The following is a 24413-nucleotide window of genomic DNA, read 5'->3' on the forward strand; positions in this document are numbered from 1 at the left end:
CTGAAACTTTCCCAGTTGACCAAATCCAAAATGACTCCCTTCTAGAGAAACTGGACATCTGTATTCAGAAAACACTATGTGTGAAGTCTGATACAATATTACATTTAAAACTCCATTGTTGGAGGGGACAGTTAAGTGTTCGACTTTGGTTCAGGTCATGATCTCATGGCTGGTGAGTTCAAGTCCCGCGTCAGGCTCTGGGCTGACAGCTCAGAGCCTGGAGCCTGCCTCGGATTCTGTACCTCCCTCTCTCTCTGCCCTTTCCCTGCTCATGCTCTGTCTCTCTCTTTCTCTCTCTCTCTCTCAAAATAATAAGAATTAAACAAAACTCCACTGTTGGAATTTTCATAGGAAGTTGATAAGAAAAATTGAGGAACTGCCAATAAATGGTAGATTCTTTTGAAACACAATTAAAAGTAACTGAAAATAATGTATCATCCCCATGGTTCTAGCCACCCACTAACAAAGCCATTTGTGTAAGTTAAGGACTGATATTAATAGGATCAAGGGGAACATGGGTAAAGAAAAAATAAAAACTCCTCAAAAGTACTGGTCTCTCACATACTTTCAAGTCTGCCTATATTTTCTACAGAAGGACTTCTAGTTTCTAACTTGCCAAAATTTATATTGTTTATTTTAAAAATAAAATAAAATGAAGAGTCAAGAATAAACAGGCAAATAAAATTATCCTTGTTTCTTTAAGGTAGGATCTCTGTGAACCACAATGGTATCTCTAAATAAGTATTGTCTTCCATAGCAGAAGCCAACATTTGATAGAGGACATTGTGTCTTGGATCTTATCCAAAGTATATTGAGTTAATGACCAGAAAGAGTTGATTAGTCTTGGTCTTTTGTGGTATATTATACTACTTTTTCCCCCCAAAAAAGAAACTCCCCCATTATCCATGTATTCCTAGGAGATATAGAATGCATTACAGGCAAGGCATGCTGACACTGACTATAAATGCTTATAACCTGTTAATAAAGATGGACCCTCTAAATTGACCTACACTATTTCATATAACAGGCTACATACTACGCTTATTCCAGCATTAAAAAAATAAATACTAATGTACATATGGAATTCTCAGCTAGCCTTAGGTTCTTCCAATTCTGGTCATATTCGGGTATATACTGTTGAATTTTCCTTTACTCAAAAATATAAAAATGCTTTGGCCTTCATTAATAATTTTCAGTTTGGTTGGTTGAAAGAAATGTTACCTAGCCTAAACCAAAGAGTTACCATGAATGATTCAATATTAGATGCTACTGTATATAGAAGCTTGAAAGATAATTCCATCCCATGAAACATGAATCCATATATATATGTGTGTATGTGTGTGTGTATATATATGTGTATATATATGTGTATATATATGTATATGCTTATTCATTTAGAGCTTTTTTATTCTACATGACACTTGGATCAAAGAATAAAAAGGGTTCTTGAATAAAACACTTGAATGATTTTACTAAGCTCTACAATTTTCTAATAGGTGTAATAAACATATAGAAATTAGCTTATTTATATAATGATCTATTATATTCTGCAACCATTCAATCTGTATTTTAGGGTCAAACTTATTTTCAGTTCTCTACATTAATAGTTTTTATTCTAGAACAACTTTGATTCCAAATGAACATCTTAAAGAAGTTTTTTCATTCCGCTCATAAAACCTACAAATCTATTACAAGCTGAATTTAAGGCATTTCTGAAAGTCTATCAGTTCTAACAGCTTGAGACCTTTTTCTTACAAAAGCATGCATTTCCCTGCAGGGTTCTGAAAAGTTTCCCAGCAACACTCATTAAGAGAGGCCACAGCTATAGATTAGCCTTGCTGCTACCATTTTCCTTGTAAAGTGTTTTTTTTCTGGTGACAATTTTCTATTCAGTAGTGCAACTGCATATAATTATTCAAATACAAAAGCCTGTTGTAAAAGAATGTGAAGATGATGGTAAAATCACCAAAAAGCAAATAAACTGCTATGACTTTAGACACAATTTTGTTGTTCACTATATTTACTGACAATTACCATTAGGAAGGATTTTTGTGTGAGAGACTCAGGGCAGATTTGGTCCATTTTCCGAAAGATACTGTTCCTAAATACAGTTTAGACTGGTTCAGATGTATAATAAACAAAATAATTCACATCTTTGATATGCTGATGTATCATCACTAAATTATAGGGAGAAAACACAATAGCTATTTTTAATGTCTACATTTTAATACAGGGCTCAGGAAAATTTGAATATATGAATAAAACAAATGCCAGTCTAAGATGGAATTTAAGGAAATCACAATAAAAATACTGGACAAGGAATGAAAATCTATTTTTTTTTGTTCTGGAACAGAATCCTAGACTCAAAGGTATAATGAAATTAAAGAAGGTTTTCCTTTAAGCCCTCCCAGTAGAGTCCAACACTTCCCTTGTTCCACCTTAGCCATCAAACTTCCACCAAACATATTTACATATATTTGCATTTTGATGCTAAGAAAATTGATGCTGAAAAGGCTAATGGCTTACTCAAGATCTTCTTCAGTTTAGTGACAGGGTTAGGACTTGAGACAGGGAATGTTTGTGCTAAGCCAGGTTGACTCTGAAATAGTATCCAGAAGGAAATTCTAATATTGAGACAAAGTTAATGGATTTATTTCTGTTCCCACTGAAGAATGCTGCTCTCCTCCCAAGGTAAATGCACTTGTAATGCAGGGACTATGATTTATGTGTGTATGAATTACTGATTTCAGGAAGATAGGAATACGAGAGCCTGGTGAGATGTATGGGAGTATATAGCTTCACTGTACAAAAACAGACACAAAATATTTTTCTCAGAAGCTATCTGGTCTACTGTGCGTTAACAAGACAGGATACATTTAAAAAAAATTCAGTTTGACTCTCAGTATGTCCCACTCTCACATCTTCTAGCCTATCACAGGAGAATTATAAAAAAAAATCTGTAACTGAGCACAAACCACATCATACACATTAAAACACACACGTACACACATACAGTTTTGTGTATGAAGTAAAAAGACTTTATACAAGGCATCCCTATGGAAGAGATGATGTTTAGTCATGTGAATTTGAGTTAAACGATATTTTTTGGCTTCTAGTTAACCTTTTCTCCAGTTTCTAATAATAATTTTGTACGATCATTTATTGTAACCTACAAGGAAAACAGAAACCCAGCTGAAAGAATTCCATTATTTACTTTTATTCTCACTATACTCAGGGCCTCTTTAAATCCGATTCCATTAATATAATATGTGTATATATAATATTTGCTGGATAATACTCTATGGTACTGTTGCAAATAGACAAGTAGGGGGAAAAACAATGAATGTGTTCTTTTTTAAACTTTACAAGGTTAAATCTAACCAGATGTTCTTGAACACAGGCGCAGGAAAAACCATTAAAGACGTGCGTCAGAGGGCTGACAAATTGGCTACAACAAGGCTAGTTATCGAAGACTTGTAAGTTATCTATTACTTAAAATTATTCCCCATGTAGGCCCAGCTCTTTTTGAATCTCATCTGCTTGGAGCTAAGAACTTGCATTAATTTACACTGTACTGAGTCATTTTCTTATTAGGCAAATTTGAAATGATATGATATTTTTGGCTTTGCTGGATTTCTTTCTCTTAATATCTTGTGCTTTTCTCCAGGAAGGTCAAAGAGTTTCATATTAATCTTCCTAACATTGCTGTGGTATATTCTTATCCTTATTTGACATACAGTAAAGCTGAGGTAAGTAGAAGATTACATGGAATAGACTAACACAGGAGAAGTACTGACTGTCACACTTCAGCCTTCTATTTCTTCACCTTTCCATTTTCTATTGCAAGCTCCAATATCAGTGATTCTGAACCAGGATACCTATCAGAATCACTTGTGGAGTATTTTCAATCTAGTCATGCAATTTCCGAGGGCATGGAATTTGGAGGGGGTGTGGGGAATGTAGATTGAAAACTCTCCATGGGGCTCTATTTAGAGCCTGTCTCCTTCACCCTGGTTTAGAACCACTATTGTCTTAGTATAGTTTCCCAATATATGTACTTTTGTTCTTAATATATTTTCCTTTATAAGTCATCTTTTTTTTAACATTTATTAATTTTTGAGAGACAGAACGCAAGCTAGGGAGGGGCAAAGAGAGAAGGAGACACAACATCTGAAGCAGGCTCTAGGCTTTAAGTGGTCAGCACACAGCCTGATGCGGAGGTCAAACCCACGAACCGTGAGATCATGACCTGAGCTGACGTGAGATACTTGACCAACTGAGCCACCCATGCACCTCATAAGTCATCTTGTTTTAAGTGTTTACCCTATTATAACAATTTATAATTCCTACTCTGGGCCCTGGACTATACACCATTTAGTCTTTAGAAAAATGGTTGTGGAGGGGCATCTGGCTCAGGTCATGATCTCATGGTTCGTGAATTCGAGCACCGCGTTGGACTCTGTGCTGACAGCTCAGAGCCTGCTTGGTATTCTGTGTCTCCTTCTCTCTCTGTACCTCCCCCACTCACATTCTATCTTTCTCTCTCCAAAAATAAACAAACATTAAAAAAAATTAAAAGAAAAATAAAAGAAAAAAACACAGAGGTCAAAAGAGTAGAGAGGGGTTAAGACTTGGCAGCATTTGCGTTCCTGGCTGGCTCTTGGAAAAAAAAAAAAGGGAAAGAAAAAGTGGTTGTGGGGGCTAACATTTTGACATATAAAGGTAGTTCACTTCTTTAATGATTTGGTAATTTTCTCTTTGTTAAATGCATTAAAGTTAATATTTTCATATTCAGCACTATCTCCAACTGTTTTTCACTTCTATATACATGTGGATTCAATATGCAGACATTTCTTATGCTGCCAAGTTACTCCTTTTACCAGTAATTTACAAAAAAGACACCAATATTCCATATTACTCATGTCCCCCTTCAAGTTCCAAAGAGAAAGAAATAATCATGGCAGGATGGGATTTTTAAAAGTAAGAAAATCAGCTCCCTTCCATCAACATTATTCCTAACCATGAAAACTGCTAGCTTTCCTCTCATCCCCAAGAATTCCTTTACTGATCTTAGAATTCTCCCTACTAGCAGAAATATTATCTCTTTTAAAAATACTTCTCTGTGAATACAATTCCATTTCCGAAAAGTGGAGCTTAAGCATATTCTTTATATTGCTAGCTACAGAGATTTTGTTCAAATTCCCCTTTTTTCCCAGCAAATGGGCTTTGGAAGCTTAACAAGGATCCTCTTCATAGCTGGCCATGAGATTGGGGAAGTTGATATTCCAATATCTCCACTATAGAATTACAACCACATCTTTACAAATAGATAGGTCTGCCAACAAGCATTAAAGATACTGCGATGAGCCACCCTACATGATACTCTGAACAATCTAGTTTTCCCTTGATGTGCATAGCTAAGCTCTATTATCACCAAAAAAAATTACGAGTCGGTATCCAGGGGAGAATGTATACGGAAAATGCACTTCTCTCACAAAATCCACACCATCTCCTTTTGAGGCCCTAACGTAGACCAGTCAACTAAATCTTGAACAATGTCAGCAGACAAAATGGAAATAATGAACTTTTACCCCATCTGTGTATTTCATTTTTGCCATTTGTTTTCAATTGAGCTTACCACCACTTCCTAGCATTGGAAATGGGTAAACAGTATTTTGTTTACTTCAGATGGCACTTTTTACTTACAACCAATAGTTAATGAAGCCAAATGAGAGGACTGATGGATGCAGGATTTGCAGGGATGCAAATAGATAGAGGATAGAATACAAACACATTTCAGAAAAAGAAAAAAATCAGTCCTTGTTGAATAAGGAAAGACACTCAACAAAGTAAGTCCTGGAAATAACTATAAGATTTATAACTTTATGATTTAATGATCAATAAATGAATCTCTTTTTCTTGACAGGATAGAAACTAAAAGAAAAAAAAAGATAGTAATGGAAATAGTTATGCTTCATACTCATGTTTCTATATCACTGAAATAGCCTCCTGGGGTAAAATAGAAAAGCTTTCTAATATTAAAACACAATTTATATACAACAGGGTCATTCCTGGTATTTGAAAAAAAAATAATCCTCCCATGCTATTACTTTTTTAGTAAAAAGGACCAGGGTCTATTTAATGGCACATGAGTAAATGTCTTATTTTACCTTCTGAATAGCAATATTCACAATGTTTGCATTAATAGGCAAAAGAGTGGCTATTTTCAGATATTTGGATGTTGGACAATTTAAAGGAAGCCAGACAAGAATACGGTGCATATATGTGTGTGTGTGTGTGTGTGTGTATGTTTGTGTGTGTGTGTGTGTGTGTGTGTGTGTGTGTATATATAGTTAAACCTTGTCAGTGAAATTTAAAACATAAGTGGCTTCTAGACAGAATATTCACTGATGGGCTTTAAACTTGTTCTCATTCACTGGAAGTGAAGTCAGTGGTGGTTTGCTTGACATAAATTCTGTTCCTCATGTTCTTTCCCACCTCCCCCACCCCTTATTTCCAGAAATACTTTGCTCCCATGTAAGAAATGTGCCACCAATATCTGATTTCCTGGTGAGGGGATATAGCTGCTTACTTTCTAACTCTCTGCAAATACTTTTATTGTGTGTACCTAGTCATAAAGGACATAAAGAGACATGTCTACATGCCTGAGGAGAATGTGGGCCATGAACTTTTTTTTTTTTTTTAAATTTTTTTTTTTTCCACGTTTATTTATTTTTGGGACAGAGAGAGACAGAGCATGAACGGGGGAGGGGCAGAGAGAGAGGGAGACACAGAATCGGAAACAGGCTCCAGGCTCCGAGCCATCAGCCCAGAGCCCGACGCGGGGCTCGAACTCACGGACCGCGAGATCGTGACCTGGCTGAAGTCGGACGCTTAACCGACTGCGCCACCCAGGCGCCCCAATGAACTTTTGATCTTAGACACAATTTTTTTCTCATCTGCTTATTAACAAACTCAAGAAATATAAAGAAAATCCATTTAGTCTGTAATTATATATGTTTTGATAGGTATATATATAGCATTAAAAAAAGTTCCACTTTTCAAGAAAATATCTTTTGGAAGTAATCAAGTAAAAAGCCCCAAAAGAGTGAATGATTGAAGGACAACAAAGGGGAAGGATTAGATTATTTTGGATTAGATTAGCTTGGATTAGAATATTTTCCTTAGAGAAGGATATAGATTACCCCATGGACTGATTCTCTTCCAGTTTTTCTTCAACTTAAAACATGAGCATTATGTCATAGCCCAAAGGAACATTGAAATTAGTAATGTCCCCTTCTTTCTCAGTAACCTTATCCAATTGGTCATAAAATTTTTATGGTTTTTTTTTTTCATGAAGCCAAGCCATACCCACTGGCACTAACTTAACAGTTATTGAAAGCAGATAAAAGTTCTAGACAAAAGGATCTCAACAAAGGATCTAGAGAAGACAAAAAAAAAAAAATCTTGAAAAAGAATGAAGTTAGAGAATTCAAATTTTCTGATTTCTAGACATAATTTTTTTCAAAGGTACTAAAGCAATTTAATGGGGGAAACAAGTCTTTTCAACAAATGGTGCCACAACAATTAGATATCCATATGAAATAAAATGAACCCCAATCCCTATGTCATACACAAAAGATAACTAATATATCAAAGATCTATATAAAAGATGATATAAAATATCTTCATGACCTTACAGAGAAAGCAAAAATATAGAATATCTTCATGACTTTACAGAGTAAGCAAAGGTCTCTTCTAGAGAACTCACAAAAACACAAATAAAAGAAAAAATATGATAAAATAGGCTTCACAAAATTAAAAGCTTCTACTCAGGAAAAGATGCCATTAATAAAATGCAAAGTTAAGCCACAGATGGAGAGAAAATTATATTGTAGGTTTATATGTCATATATATGAAAAACAATATATGTAACAAAAGATTTATATCCAGAATGCATTTTTAAAACCCCTTACAAAGCAGTAATAAAAAGACAAACAATCCTATTTATTAAGGGAGGAAAGACTTGAACTTAGACTTCCCAACAATGAACATAAAATGGCCAATAAGCACATGAAAAGATGCAAAGCCTTATTAGCTATTAGGAAAATGTAAATTAAAATGTTGGCAAGGATATGGGACACTGAACTATCACAAAGATTGCTGGTTAGTGTATAAGACAGTACAATAATTTTGGAAATCTGTTTAGTTTTTTGTTTTTTTTTTCAAAGTTAAAAATACTCTAACTTGCCTTTAACCCAGCAATTCTACTCCTAGGTATTTATCCAAGAGAAGTAAAAACGTATGATCATACAAAAACTTATATATGAAGTTTAAACTTTTTTTTACATTTCTTTATTTTTGAGAAACAGAGAAACACAGAGCATGAGCAGGGGAGGGGCAGAGAGAGAAGGAGACACAGAATCTGAAGCAGGCTCCAGGCTCTATGCTGTCAGCACAGAACCTGACATGGGCTCGAACCCACAAACCGCAAGATCATGACCTAAGCCAAAGTCAGACACTTAACTGACTGAGCCACCCAAACACCCCAACGTTGAAAGCAGCTTTATTTATAACAACAAAAAAATTGAAAGCAATCCAAAGATCTACCACTCGGAAGATGGGTCAACAAAGTGTGGTATATCCATACAATGGAATAATACTTGGCGATGTAACACACGATATAGTTGCTGAATGAAAAAAGCCAGAGCAAAAGGTATTCCTATTATTCCATTCATATGAAATCCCTAAACAGGCAAAAACTGATGTATGAGGACAGAAATCAGAGCAATGATTGCCAATGGGGGGCAGGGGTATCTGGGGGAGGGCAGAGATAACTTTCTAGGGTGATGGTAATCTGTATTTTGGCTCTGGTATTGGCTACATAGGTATGTGTTGGTCAAACTTGTCACATGATTCACTGTGCATTTCACTGTATGTAAATTTTACCTCAATTAAAAGTTTATTGTGTGCCAGTTTACCATGCCCTAGGTGGGATTTTACTTGATCCTCATGACATCACCTCCCCACTGCTACATTAGAAAAGAACAATCACAAAAGAATATTAGACATTTCCTTCATTCATTGAAAAATATTAATGAGTGCTTGCTGCATGCCAGGCACTGTGCTAGGCACTAGGTATGTAATATATATCAAGTAGAAAATATTCCTTCCCTTCTGAACTTAAATAAAAAAAAAGATGACAAATTAAAGCAATGGTTAGAAAGAAAATACTGGGTTCCTTGAGAAAGAATAATGAAAAAAAAACTTTTACAGTGTTTTGATTTGGGGGAACAGGCTTTCAGTGAAGTCGTCTCTGAAAAGGACGTGTGTAAGTTAACTAGGCTAACCTAAGAAGAATGAAAGAAGACTAACTGTGGCAGAGGGAGGAATATGTGAGAGTCTTAAGGCAGGGGAAACATTGTATGCTAGGTAAAGCATATAATTGGTGGGATATTTTTGTCAGTGGCCTTGCTAATAACTGCACCAGGACAAGAGGCACAAACCAGACATATGGTCCCCTGGCTGATGGCTTATCAGGTACTTGTACAGTTCTAGTGGAAGGCCAGCATGACATGAATACAGCAATAGGAAAAGTAATGAATATGAGGTGACGAGGTAGGAGAAGTACTTAGAGGCCAGGCCATTTAGAAGCTTGTGGGCCATGTTATGGGTTTTGGATTTCATTCCAATTATACGAGAAGCTTCACTTACTTTAACTGAAGGGTTTTAAGCAGACAAGTGTCATGATCTGATTTACAATTTAAAAAGATCACTAAGCTGGTGTGTAGAGAATGGTTAAGTAACTTGACAAACGGTACATAGCCAGTAAATGGTAAAGCTTAAAAATCCTTGTTTAGAATAAGTGAAGCTCCCATTACACCTGGAAGGATGAGCCACCTAACACAGATCCTCCAGCCCCAATCAAATCAAGTCTTCAGATGACGGTGATCTGACCTCTGGACTGCAGCCTCCTGAGAGATACTGAGAGAGAACTGCCCAGGGAGATCACTCCCAAATTCCTGACTCATAGACAATAGGATTATAAATATTTATTTTTAAGTCACTAAGCTTGAGGTGATTTGTTATATAGTAGTAGATAACAGATTACCTATTCCATTTCTATGAAGGGTGCCCTTTCTTAGGTATAGAGGATTCACTTTGTAACTTTATTTTGAAAGTTAGGAAAATATGTAACAAAAGCTTCTCAAATGAAATAGGGGATATTATTTCTAACAGAAAGAAACAAGAATAAATATAGGAGGAAAAAAATCAGAAAATTAGAATTAATTCATATTTTATAAAAGCAATATATAGCATTCCTGTCCATTAGGAAAAACACTTTGAAATACAAATAAAATTTAATTAACAATAAGAATGTAAAATAGACACAGAGAAGATTCATTCAAAATCCCTTGTAGTCCTAATCATGTACATATAATGTTATCATCCACCAAAGACACATCTATAGGGATATATAAAAACTATGTGTATAGTAGTTTAACACAAAACACAAACACAAGCTCTCATCATGAATATTCATGAATTAAGATTTATCATTGTATTTCTCCTGTTACAGTTAATCATTTCTTCTTTACATTACAACTGAAATCTTAATCTTTGATTCAGTACACTAGCAACCTAGGGTTGCCTTAATTTACTCACTTTGAATTTCATACATCTTAAATTTCATGGTTAAGACCTAGACTCAACTCAGTTATACGCCTAGTTCTTTTTTCAAGGCTTAAAGTTTAGAATTAAGTGACTAACATCACAAAAGAAGTGAAAACCAGAGTTACATCTTCAAACATGCTTATGTTTTTCTGGTAATAGGAATAAGTGTTTGTGCTTTAGTTCCAAAGTTTACTATAGCAATGCTTATGATATAATATACATAGTAAATCTAGTTTTTAGGATAGAGTGAGAACCAGAGGCTGAGAGGTTAAAAATTTATATATATATATACATATATATACATACACACACACACACACACACACGTGTATATACACACACACACACACACACACACACACACATACACGTGTGTATGTGTGTGTGTGTGTGTGTGTGTGTGTGTGTGTGTGTATGACTCTGTTCTATGGGTGACCTTAATGAAGAATTAGCTGGACTCTGCCATCCCTATTTTCTGTGTCAGATGTTACTTTTCTGCCCAAGACTGTCAGATGACAGACTTTCTTTAATAGGGGTTTTAACATTTATGGCTGAACTTTAAGAAATTTTTCTTCTACAAAGAGAGCCAGCTTTGTTGTCTCCTGCATTGGGCATCTGTTACTTGCTTTTAGCTTCTTCACTTCATAAAATGTCCTGCTTGGTCGAGACTGATTTGATTCATTTTATTTTAATTTTTATATACTGGTAACTAATAGTCACCATATGTGAAGAAATTCTGTGTTTAGTTCTTGCTCGAAAGAATTCAAAGTACTTTTCATTCCTTTTTATCTCTGCAGAAGCCTTTTCAGAAACTGCCAAAGTTCCCCTGTTCCAGTCCTGCAGGCTACACAGACTAAACCTTGGGTAGACACTTCAGAACTGAAGGTCATTTTTACATAAAAGCATCAGCCTAAAAATGGCCTGGCCTTACCTTACATTATACTTCTTCTATTTAAATCCAACCACATGCATTTTTTTATGTCCAGGATGGCTTTTGAGCTACAACAGCAGAATTAAGTACTTGTGACAGAGACGGTAGAACCCACAAAGCCTAAAATCTTCACTATGTGGGCCTTTGCCCCCAATCTTGGCAGCCCCTGAATTAGATTCTGAAGTATTTGTGAAAGGAGTTCTTTCCTGTACTCTTTACTCTGTTCCAATCTCACACTGAGACAAATTTTGCCTTGGTCAATGATCTTTAGTGATAACCTCAATCTTCCTCTCTTCATCCCATATTCACCCTAGAGACATATAGCCTCAAAGTTAGTATAATGGGTCACTGAAAACTCTATTATAATCTTATCTCAAGGGCCTTTGACTTCTGTGAGAATATAATTTAAAATAATTCATTTTATGTGGGTTTTTTAAGCACTTCAATACTTTACAGTGTATTCAGAATTCATAAACATTATCAGCTCTAATTATACAATATGGTTCCCCTGTTGACATTAGCCAAACTTCTGACCAGATCATATTATGTACTAAGAGGGAGGGTGAGGTTTGATTCTAGGGGAGAAAAACAGATAATCTTCAACCTTTTTGTAAGATTCTTTGAGAATAACTTAACTTCTCAAATTCTCTTTCAGATATTCCTGCATAAAGATAAAATCTGATTCAACTCAATCATCTCTCATCAAAGGAAGGTCTTAAAAGTGTTCTATAGTCTTTAGTCTTCTACTCAACTCCTTTCTCTCATCATAAAACAACAATATTAACACACACAAAAATTGACCTAGGTTGCAATCATTTCAAATAGAGTCCTAATGTAGAAGTGGCTTGGGGCGCCTGGGTGGCGCAGTCGGTTAAGCGTCCGACTTCTGCCAGGTCACGATCTCGCGGTCCGGGAGTTCGAGCCCCGCGTCAGGCTCTGGGCTGATGGCTCGGAGCCTGGAGCCTGTTTCCGATTCTGTGCCTCCCTCTCTCTCTGACCCTCCCCGTTCATGCTCTGTCTCTCTCTGTCCCAAAAATAAATAAACGTTGAAAAAAAAAATTCTAATGTAGAAGTGGCTATACTCCTGATAATATAACAGAGCCTCATCTAACAGCCAGAACTTGCTTCATTCATTCATTCATTCACTCACTCATTCATTCATTCAACATTTATTACATCTATAGCATGTATAAAGCAAGTACTAGTATAGTGGTTTTAAGGCCTACAAACAAGAGAAAAATACCACCCTTGAGAATCACAGTACAGTGGGCAAAGTTGATCAGAAAGTTAATAGTAAGCATAATGTGATTGGTGCTCACAACAGAGGTATATACCATGTTTTATGGAAGCAGAAAGGAGTGCTGCTGGACTTCACTAAGATGAGTCATAAAAGCCAACACCTAAAAGGTGGTAGGAGTTTATTAGGCAACGTAAAAGTAAGTACAGAGGCACAGGGCAAGAGTGGCTCCAGTGGACATGGGATACCCTGGAAAGCACAGAGACAACTTCCTTTCCCCCAGGAGAGAGAAGAAATGGGAGACCAAAAATCTCTGATAGAGGCTATCTTAGCCTGGAAAGAGAAAGGTATGTTCATAACTCATCTACTCAAAAGGAATGCCCTTTTATTTCCCATGAAGTTAGTTTATGTACTAGAGATATCTCTGAATGTGGCTGATGTTCAGAAAATGCAGTTAATCAGGGGTGCCTGGGTGGCTCATTCGGTTAAGCATCTGACTTTGGCTCAGGTCATGATCTCACAGTTCGTCGGTTCAAGCCCTGCATCAGGATCTGTGCTGACAGCTCAAAGCCTGGAGCCTGTTTCAGATTCTGCATCTCCCTCTCTCTCTGCCCCTCCCCCACTCACACTCTGTCTCTCTCTGTCTTAAAAATAAACTTTAAAACAATTTTAAAAAATGCAGTTAAATCTCATGAGTCCTACAGACCCACCGTAGAGTTCAAAGCTGGGGAATGGCATAATTGGGCATTTACTTTTTATTTACATTTATTTTTCACAGTAATATGAAGGATGAGCTACCACAAATAAAAGCTAAATGAGCAGTCCTGTGTCAGAAGAATGTTATAGTAGTCCAACTGAGAAATCATGAAGACCAAGTCTAAAGTGGGGGTGGCAAGGATGGAGACTAGGAATCAGTCACATCAAGGAGTCTCTTTACATTGCCTGGAGAAGAGTTCTGCTGCTTGAGGATGAACGAACAGAAGGTAATCAAATTATGCCTGGCATCTCCAAAGCAACTACCAGCATTCAAGCCTGAGACTTATGATCTACTTCTCTCTGCTGAATTGATGCTCACTCTGGGACTTTTGCCCAGCTTTGGAGTTTGACCTAAGAACACACAGTGAATGTATAAACTGGTCCTCATGGTTATCTGGCTCCTGATATCTCAAACCATTTGAGAACTCCTCTTGTTAAATAGTTTCACTTTCATATTCTTTGCTTGTTTCAAACTGATCCTTCATATTGATCTTTTGCCCTATTTTGAAATTGACTTTGATAACGTGATCTTTGACTCCTAACATACAAAACTAGAAATGTATAATCAGGCGATAAGAAGGTTAAAGCGCATTGTCACATTGTGAACAAAATAATCCTTCATCGCTAGGAGCTTGGGAAAAACCAGGAAATTATCCAACCATTCTGTTCTCTGGTTAGATAAAGATTTTCAGGCATCCAAAAGAACCTTGTCAGAGCTAGTAAGATACCTCAAAATGGACTCAAATGAATCACACATAAGCTTATTACATTCAAATCCTTTTACAAACATCATAGCAAGTCAATAAATTAGATTTTAATAAATCTAAATAGGAAGCTTTAGCTTCAGCCATTAGGATCACACACACATTTGAGACATAATAAACATGCATTTGGGATATTATTGGCAGGAAATGAGTTCTATGAGAGGAATTATGAATAAGCACATTTCTTTTGAAGATTATGAACATTATTTTACACAACTTATCAAGTGAGAAGTTGCACAGTTGCTAGGTTTCAGAGTCTCTTTCACTAAAACCCAGGAACCAGATCACCTTCAAATATGCCATCAATCACTTAGAGCTTAGAAAAGGCCCTAGGAAAATACTATTTGTCACCATATTGGCTTAGATTCTGTGTAGAGTGGGAAACCCTAATCCTTATAAAACTAACTACAGTTACTAGCTTCAGAGGTATAGGCCCAAATGATGGATTCAAATAAATGTATTTATTCATTCATCCAATAAATATTACATGCTTAATGTACTCAGACAACATGTTGGCAATAAATTTAAGAATAAATGTAACCTAGCCCTGCCCTAAAAAGAGTATAGTCTGGCCAGAAACAGGTAATATAATACAAGATTGTGAGTATGCACTGGAAATCATGGAGCCCCAGAGCTGGTGTACCTAGGAGTGGAAGATAGGGAAGGGCTTCCTACAGCAGCAGGTAAGGATTGGGCTGTATCAGAGAATGAGCCAGATAAAGACATTTGGAAAATCAGGTGGGTGGAGGAGAGTAACAATGCTCCAGGCTGAAGAGTAAGCAAGGAACAAGAAATCCTAATTTTGATGAATAATTTTGACAAACCTTAAGCAGTTTGATGTTGCTGGTATGATAAAAGTCAGCAGAATAGAACAAGAATGGAGAGGTCAGCATAGGTCATGTTTAAGGTTTCTCAAGTTTTATAAGCTACAGAACTCTTTCTCAACAAAATTTATTTCTGAGCCCCAGTATACTAATGTAAGAAAATTAGTGAATAGGAACCTTCGTAGATAAATAAAACATTTGTCACTGCTTATGTCTGAACAGTTTGAAAATAACTTCTGTAAAGAGATGAGATAGCAATAAATGCACAGAGAAGTGAAGTGGTGGTCAGATTTGAATTTTAGCTCTATCACTTGGGCTACAAGGTAGAGAGTGTGCTTAACAATGCTGGAAGTGGTAGACCAGTGAAGATGACTACCACCTGACAAAGGCAGAAAGCTGGCCTTGAGAAGCATGTGAAGGGTGCAACTGGCACAAGGGGGAGACTTATTGGATTTACTACATGAGGGAGGAGGAGACATTAAGGCTAACTCTCAGAGTCCCAGTATATGTAACTGGGTTGGAGCCTACAGAAAATACATTCAATTTATATATAATGTGTTGGGTTGTGGGGCAGGGACACAAATGGTGAATTTAGTGGTGAGCAGAATTGGACAAGAGGAAGTCTGAAGCTCCGAAGAGAACACTAAATCAGATGTACATCTGAGAATCATCATGATCATCATCACCATAATTGCAGCTACTGTTTAAGGAGTGCTTTTCGAGTGCTTCATGGGTACTACCCTCATATAACCTTGATGACACCTCTATAAGGGAGGCATTAACATGAAGCTAAGGTATAGAGAGGCTGAATATGATACTCAAGATCATATAACTGGGAAGTGGCAGGCTTAGGATGCTCAGACCCATCTGGCTTAAAATGCATGTTCAACTATCACCACCTGAGAGATGCAGATCTCCAGGGAAGCAGATAGAGCACTGAGTCTCAAGAAGATAGGCAGACCATTTCAGAAGGTCCCAGGAGGGACAGAATGGGTGACTCAAGACACATATTCAATATTTCTTCTCAGAAATTGAACACATACACATTCAGAGCCAGACATGTAAGTAAATGGGGGAAGAATCTGGATCTCTAGCAGAAGAAAGTCATGGAAGAAATAGGTGCATTAGAGGATGCTTCACCCAATTACAGGTATTCAAATTCAAGATTTATTTCCTTTTCTTTTAAATATTTTATTTCTAAAAGTAACAATCCTTACAACACAAAAACATCTTCCATTAGAATGGCCACTGCCTTCTAGTTTGGTCTATATCTTTACTAATTATGTCTATACAAACCACAGAACAAAAGCAACATTTTATAAAAGGTAAATAAGCACAAGATGAAGAAATAAAACTTCTTAGAGTATGTGACTCTTTTAAAGAGTGCTCCAACACAGAGAATTTTGGTATTTTGTGCAAGACTGAATTAAAAGACAAAGCCCATTACATAATTCAATGGTCCATGTATAAAGAAACATGAGATGAATTCTCCTGAATAGTGCTAAGGAAATGTTTACACATATGAAATAATTTGGGAAGCGTCCCTTGATAGATCAATGAGAACTTCTGCTAGGTCTCTTAAGACTAAAGTTAGTGTCTAACTTTGCCGTCTCACAATTGACTACAACTTTTCAAAATACTTATCTTTTAGGATGTCTTTTTAGGATGCCTGTAATTTATTTTATAACACTTTGGTATTCTCAGTATGATGCTATATATGTGCCAATTAGTGCAACCTTTAATTCTAGGAGCTGTCCAGAAATGCATACAACAGAGTGGTCAGCTGGCATTACATTCAAAACGGCCATACTCCAGAGATGGCAACTCCAAGTCCTTCTGATCTAGGTAGATTTGCCCATAATCAATACTTGACTCATCAACTTGAATATAAAAGGCTCGTCTTTATTGATGAACTAGTGTGTGGTTAATCACTACTGCGGGTGTGTTCATTGGCTCCCTCTGATGAAAATAAAGGCTTGAGAATATGTGGATTAGCTAACATGGTTAAACAAACACTTCTTACTCTTGATGTGACTATATGAAAGATTTCATGGAGGCCTATATCCAGCATATTTTAGAGATGGGGCCCACAGTTTTATCCCCAATCATTCTGTGTCCGGACATTGGATTAGGAGGATTTCTGATTGAATGATGCTGACTCAAGAGCACAAAAGACTGCTTCTAGACTGTTCCTATGTCTACCTCAAGTGAATGCTGCACACAAAGTGTGGTCAAAGTACCTAAAACAACAAGGCCCTAGGATTTTCACTGAGCTTATAGAACAGGTTTGTTCCTGATTTGCTAAAACAATTATCTAAAAAATATCTAACTATATGATAGAATCTGGACTTGACTTACTTTCAGTATAACCTGGTAGTGAGGTTGTGGGAAAGAAGCTATCTCTTAGCATTTTAAAGTTCTTGGATGGCTACTGTTGTCTAACCAAGAAAAAAAAAAGTTTTGCTAAACTTGGCTTTTATCACTTTTTAAAAAGAATTCCACGAAGTCTTTAATATCATACATCATTTCAAAGTCTTTTAGAAAGAAGCAGGTATATATTTTGTGATTAAGAAAACCATATTCTGAATATATGTTTCCAAAATAATCTTTGTTTTCTGCAAAACAGTAGGACCAAAAAGAGTCTACATGGTGCAAAAAAAAAAAATTGCCTACTTTAGGGTACAAAGGAAATTCTTCACAAACAGTAACATTTCAGGGATGTACGAACATCCTGGTTGAAATTACACAAAGATATTAGAAGGCAATGACCCCTTATGAGAAAGTGAAATATAATGAACTATAATGAAGTGAGTTATCACTAAATTGTATAAATGTATTTTAAGAGATATAAGAAATTACATTTGATTCCTTACTTTGCTTCTAATAATTGACTCTATAGCTTAAAGATTTGAATACATCATACTTTAAATAATGAATTATTTCAGTTTGTTTCTATCCCAACTCAAAAGAAATACTCAGTAGTGACACAACTGAGTCTATCATATTTCAACAAGCAGTTCAGAGAAAGACCCCAGTATGACACTGCAAAACTATTCTGGATCAGCACCAAATAGCAGTTTTCACACAAACTGGCCATGACAACTCTCAGAGGCAGCACCAAATAACTTGTTCATCAAGAAACTCTCACGTGTTTCCATTTTTCCAAATGAAGAATATTAAAGCATCAATCAAAACTGACCAAGGAAGTCAAAGATAGGAACCTGATCAATTACAAAATGCCCATTGCAGCAATGGGGTCCTACACACAACCTAAATAAAATGCTGTAGCCACTGATCAATATATTACCTTTTAAAAATGTAATAGGATCAATGAAGTAGGATCAATTTAATTTAATTAGCACATGATAAAATATATTATTTTCCTCAGAAACTTGGTATTGTTAAGAATGGCTAAAACAAAATTCCATTGTTTACATTTTTCCCTTCTAGTCACAATGCATTAGTGAATTGTTCTAGGCTTGCAGAATCATCTACTCAGAGGGCAGTAAAGCAAAGTTAACATAGCATAAGAGAAAACCAGTACTTTCTCATTTTCTTCACCATTACTACCACCTACCAAACCCTCCTCCCCACAAGCGTAACTGTGGCAGCAAAAATTAGCATAGGCTATCTGGAACAAAACTACCATGATCCCAAAACCACATGGAATCTACTCTGTAGTTAATTACCTGAGGCGACTATTGTTTTTTAAGCCCATACCAGCCATTCTTTATAATCAGAAATGAAAAGTAAAACTAGACTTGTCTTATCCTGCCTTTGATGTTCCTAATATTTGTAAATATCAAAAAGACATCTCTATCAAAAAACAAGGACACTGAAAAGCTGGGAAAGGCAAAATGGGCAAGAATCATGTAATTTCTAGACTAGTTTCTGAATATTATTACCATTTAGACCTACACAATATGGTAGTCACTGGCTGCATATATCTGCTGAGTACTTGAAATGCAGCTAGTCTGAACTGAGATGTATTATGAGTATAAAATACACATCAAATTCCAAAGACTTAAAAATTATTACAAAATATTGTATTAAGACCCAAAAATGTTAATTATATGTTGAAATGGCCATCTGTTGGATATACTAAGTTAAATATATTTTTAAAATTAATTATTAAAAGTAATTCTTGTTGCTTTTTTAAGCTGGCTAATATTATAATTATATACATAACTTGCATTTGTGGCTTACATTATATTACTATTGGATAGGAATGATTTAGACAATCATCACTGTAATATGTAGTAAACTTTGCGAAAAAGTCTACCATTTAAACATTGGGCTCAGCACTTGTAAAAACTTTGCCATACAGCACGAAACAGTTTTAAAAGCACATTTTGTATTGAAGATCCGGTAGTTTTCCAAATTCTAATGAGTGTTAAGAGGGTAAACAATGATAGAGCAAAGGGGGGCTTGGGTGAAAACAAAACAAAACAAAACCAAAAACTTCAAACTATGGGCTTAAGCTACCACAGCTTGACTTTTTCTGATTCCCAACCCAATAAATAATTCCTATTTCAGAGGAAAAGCTCTGCTTTTCTACCTCGAGTCTCAAGGACAAAGAATTGTAAATAGGTATTAACAAGTAAATGAGCATTTCTAAGGGATGTGAAGCCCTGCCCAGGTAAACAGTCAAGAAGGTAAGGGTGAGATGAGTAATTTAGTAATTCTTTAGGGTTTACAGTTCCATCTTTTCTCCATCTCTCCTTACTTCCCTTCACTTTTCCTCTCCTTTCCAGCTTGTACCAGTGTTTACACCCACTTTCTCCGATGTTGGCTATTTTGTACATTTCTTTCTCTTCTCCTAATTCCGTCTGGCATCTTCCTCACCTTTGGTCTTTATCCTTTCTTCTTGTTTTCCCTTTTCATATTCTTATATATGTTTGTTTGTTTGTTTTAATTCATGTTATAGTCCTAAATAGGAGAAAAACTAAACATTCAAGTACATGAAAGTACTTTTTCACTTCCACAGGGCCCTTTATTGGGTTGTTAACTGTTTTTGTTTTGGCCTTCAGGGTTAGTGATTCCCCCTTGGGTTCTCCCCCTGGCCTAGACCAATATGGTTCAAGAAGAAATCCTATCGGAATCACCTAAAGAACTTCCTAGGTCCTACCTACCCAAATCCAAAATCAGATTCTTTGGATTCTTTGGTGGGAATCAGCAGTTTTAGGAGCGGAGATTAGCAAAATAGACCGGCTATAATTCTTCACATTGATACCTGTCCTACAAAAATCTGATCTATCAAAAAAGACATGCTGAAAAGTGTATTAGATTTTTTTTTTAATTATAGCTTCTAAAAAAGTTCAATAACTGGCTTTAGCACTTGACAATAAAAAAGCTGAAAAAAACAACAGGCCTGGATTAATCAACAAATATTATCAAAGCAATGTTTACCAGAATTCCTTTGAGATTGGGGTAAATTAAAGATTGCTATATGGGTTTCTTGCAATGCATTCAGAGTAGTTTAGTAAAGAGAGCTGACAGTCATGTCTGGAAAAAAACATGATCATTCAATTCAAGTCAGTTCTTGTAAATAGGACCTATACTTTTACATTCTGCTGAAAGTAACTGTTCACCTAAAGAACTGCAATGGTGGTTAAGTATCAGTGCTTTTTGGTTAAGTAAAGCTTTTTGAAAAGCATAAAATCTAGTGTTTTTAGCTAATACTGTCTTCAATTATTGCAATAGATAATTTTTGGGTAGATGTTCATGTTCTACGTTATACTTGTAAGCATTTTATAGTTGGCTTTTAGGAATCAGTGTGTTAATAAAGTAGACCAAAACAGGGGCAATTCTATTTGCAATTAGGATAATGAATCAAAATTTGTGCTTTTGATGTTCCAAGGCTTTGAACTCACAGAGCTTTGATATAATACTTAACAAACATATTTTTACTATTATAAACAGCCTCTCAATCCCCAGGAAATTAAGCCAAGGGAATGTATTTCTAGTCTAGATTAGGCAATACTTTTATTTAGTAAGCAATGAAATAATTTTGTTTTTAAAAATAATTTTTATCAGAAGTTCTCCATTTTATCTAGAATGTTTAGATTTTTAATAATCAACTTTTATGTCAAAACATAAACACACATATAGAATCAGAATAATTACCAGTCATACCTTATTATGTGTCTGAGTCTGTCCAACCAGTATGAGGATGTTGGATGAGATGATAGACAGGCAGAAGTTAATTAGAATTATAGACCTCTCAGAGCGTATGTACCTAGCCAGAAAGAGAGAGAGTGTTCAACTTTAAAATTCAGAAGATGAAGAATTATGAATTATGCAAATTGGTGAAATTCATCCAGAAACGAAACACTAAAATATATCCTTCATAGAATAAAATATATGAAAAACTTTTTTTAATAAAGATTATTCTTAGAAACCCAATTTTATAGTGACATGGCATGTCCTAGAGTCCTTTAGAATAATTTTTTTTCTTTAGACATTAGTGTAGACAACATGGCATTTCTAACAGAGTCTAAGTGGTACATCTGTTATCAATATAATTTTTTACTAAAAATATAAAATTTCTTGGAAATATATCAATTAGTATAATTACCATTATTTATATGTATATATAATATGCTTATTATCCTATAAAATCAATAGAAAATCTGAGAACCAAAAGGAAAAAAATCCCACATAGATTCTCAAGTATTCCTTTGTTTCTAGAAAGCAGCCATTACTTTCATGAAACCATGAACACTCATCTACCATTTCATACACTCAAATATTTTTATGTCATCTTCTACTCTTTATATTTTTCTTTTCTAATTGTTCCAAAAGCAAACAAAAACCAAAACCAAAACCAAAACCAAACCAAAACAAAATAAAACAAAGCAAAAAAACCAAAAAACTTAATCTTCATCTCCAAAAACTAGTCCAATCCACAAATGATAATTCACCACCAGGCTGGAAAATTACTTGGTGTCTGCCATGTTTTACCCTTATGAAGGAATGTTTATATACAATCTGTTATATAATTTTTACACGCACCCAAGAATGTAAGCCACAGAGAAAACGGATGAGAATCACATGTTCTACCAGCTGCTTACCCTGAAAGGGTAACAGTTATTTTGCTCTACTGTACCTTACAGTAAATTACTGAGTGACAGTAACAAAAAGACATACTTGTACTTGCTGTATGTTTGAGACTGTTCAATTTGTATTAGAACATGGAATCACTCTCCACAGCAGGTGTGGGCTTTCCTGTGCAGTGTCAGATGGGGGTGCCAGAGATCTGGAGGCACTCTTTGGAAAGTAAAATCTATCAAAGTTCCTTCTCTATCTCTGTCTTTGAGGAATATTTAGGCAGAAGCCTCACATTCCATCATATATTTCAGAAGAGAAAGCAAAACGAAAACAGAAGTAACAATAAAATACAAAAAGCAATTTTTCAGTATGAAAAAATTTCCTTTCTTCATAAAACAAACCCAAATAGGAATAACCTAGGACAATTCTCAATACAAAATGTCCTCAAGAGTTGCTTAACCTTGTCCCTGCATCATCACTATCTAAAAATATAATAAACCACACACTGGGAAGCTAAAGACATCATCAAATATTAAGTTGTTTCTTCTTTCGTGAGTGGGAGATATAACACATAAAGTTTAAGGGCTGCAAAAAATTGACCCTTTATATGTAAATGGCTTTCATGACAACATAAGCACACAGATGACATTATTAAAAGGGTTTCAGTGATATCATTTGCTCTGTAAATAGGAAAATCATGGTGATAAAAGACCCAGACTGACCACCATGAAGAGTCTTCAGATGTTTCTGTTATTCATCAATACTGAGTCACATTATTGCTTTAAAAATTTCTATAAAATGTCTCAACTTCCAAAACTTTTTATAAACATATTTGGGGTTTTAAACAAAATTTGTAAATGCATCATTTCAATACACGGATTAAAAAGATATGCTCAGGTGTTCTTAGATGTAATAATATAACTCTACAGAACATATTTGTAAATGAAGAGAACATAACTTAGTGTATTAACTTTTTGATGAACATTTCTAATGAACTATAAGGGATACCAATTTTCAAAATACTATCATATTTAAAATAATTCTGATGTTCATACATCTTGCAAATCATTGGAAAATTTAAAAATTTATACTTTTTAATTAGAAAAAAAACACATGAGTATTACCATACAGTAATACCATCCAGTAATGTAAGGTAAATTTAATGTTTATAAAATTCATTAGGGGCGCCTGGGTGGCGCAGTCGGTTAAGCGTCCGACTTCAGCCAGGTCACGATCTCACAGTCCGTGAGTTCGAGCCCCGCGTCAGGCTCTGGGCTGATGGCTCAGAGCCTGGAGCCTGTTTCTGATTCTGTGTCTCCCTCTCTCTCTGCCCCTCCCCCGTTCATGCTCTGTCTCTCTCTGTCCCAAAAAAAATAAACGTTGAAAAAAAAAATTAAAAAAAAAATTCATTAAATTTGTCACACTACAAGATTCACTCAATAATTTATGAATCTTGAAACTTCTATAAATCTATTAATATTATTTCAATCATTCTATTCGTAGAGAATGAGTTGATTAGCAACTAAATTTTAGGAATTGAAATTTATGTTGTTTCTTAGTACTGTCTTCTAAATTTCTCAATTTCACATCAAGTTTTAATAGATCCTTTCAGGTGTTTGAGTAATTCTTAGAAAACTCATAGGTGATTTCTCTGGATTTTCTGGATTAAAGAAAACTTTATTACAGACTAATTAATCCTGTATTTCCTTATATATCATTTATACTGGCAGTGGTTTTGCTAGTTTGACTATAAGTATTGAGAGGAGAAAAGAAGGTGGAATTGGTGACTGAACCCTAAGTATTGAGAAATGGAACTTAGTTCTAAATACTTCAGTGAGTATGAATTATGACGCAGTTGTGATTACCTAACGTCCTGGCCCTTAAACACTGCCTCATTTTCTGAAAAGTGCCATTTAGGTAATTGTGGAAGACAAAGGTGTCTTTTTCCCAGCCTTTGTGCATTTTGTTCTTGTATTACCAGGGCAATGTCTGCTTGACTGACCAATGAAGCCTGGGTTCTATTGTCTACAACGCCGTGCCTAGGCCATTCCATGGGACTGGCCATATTTTATCAGATGGTCTCACTCTGTCAGTGTTTTACTACCAGATAACTCCTCCACAGGAAGGCAGAACCTCTATTATGTACCTATGCCAATGGAGCAAGAATGTGTACATAT

General features: G+C 35.6%; 1 protein-coding gene across 1 annotated transcript in view; it reads right to left on the minus strand.

Moving 5' to 3' along the window:
- ADGRB3 (adhesion G protein-coupled receptor B3) overlaps positions 1-24413 on the minus strand; it is a 732350-nt gene that overhangs the window by 136811 nt on the left and 571126 nt on the right. The window contains exon 18 of the mRNA XM_047102403.1: positions 21322-21424. Within this exon, the coding sequence (XP_046958359.1) occupies positions 21322-21424 (103 nt within the window). The remainder of the gene's footprint in view (positions 1-21321; positions 21425-24413) is intronic.

This window comes from Lynx rufus, unplaced genomic scaffold (assembly GCF_022079265.1).
Source record: "Lynx rufus isolate CCGP_SWC_20201006 ecotype Redwood Valley unplaced genomic scaffold, mLynRuf1.p SCAF_6, whole genome shotgun sequence".
Lineage (NCBI taxonomy): Eukaryota > Metazoa > Chordata > Mammalia > Carnivora > Felidae > Lynx > Lynx rufus.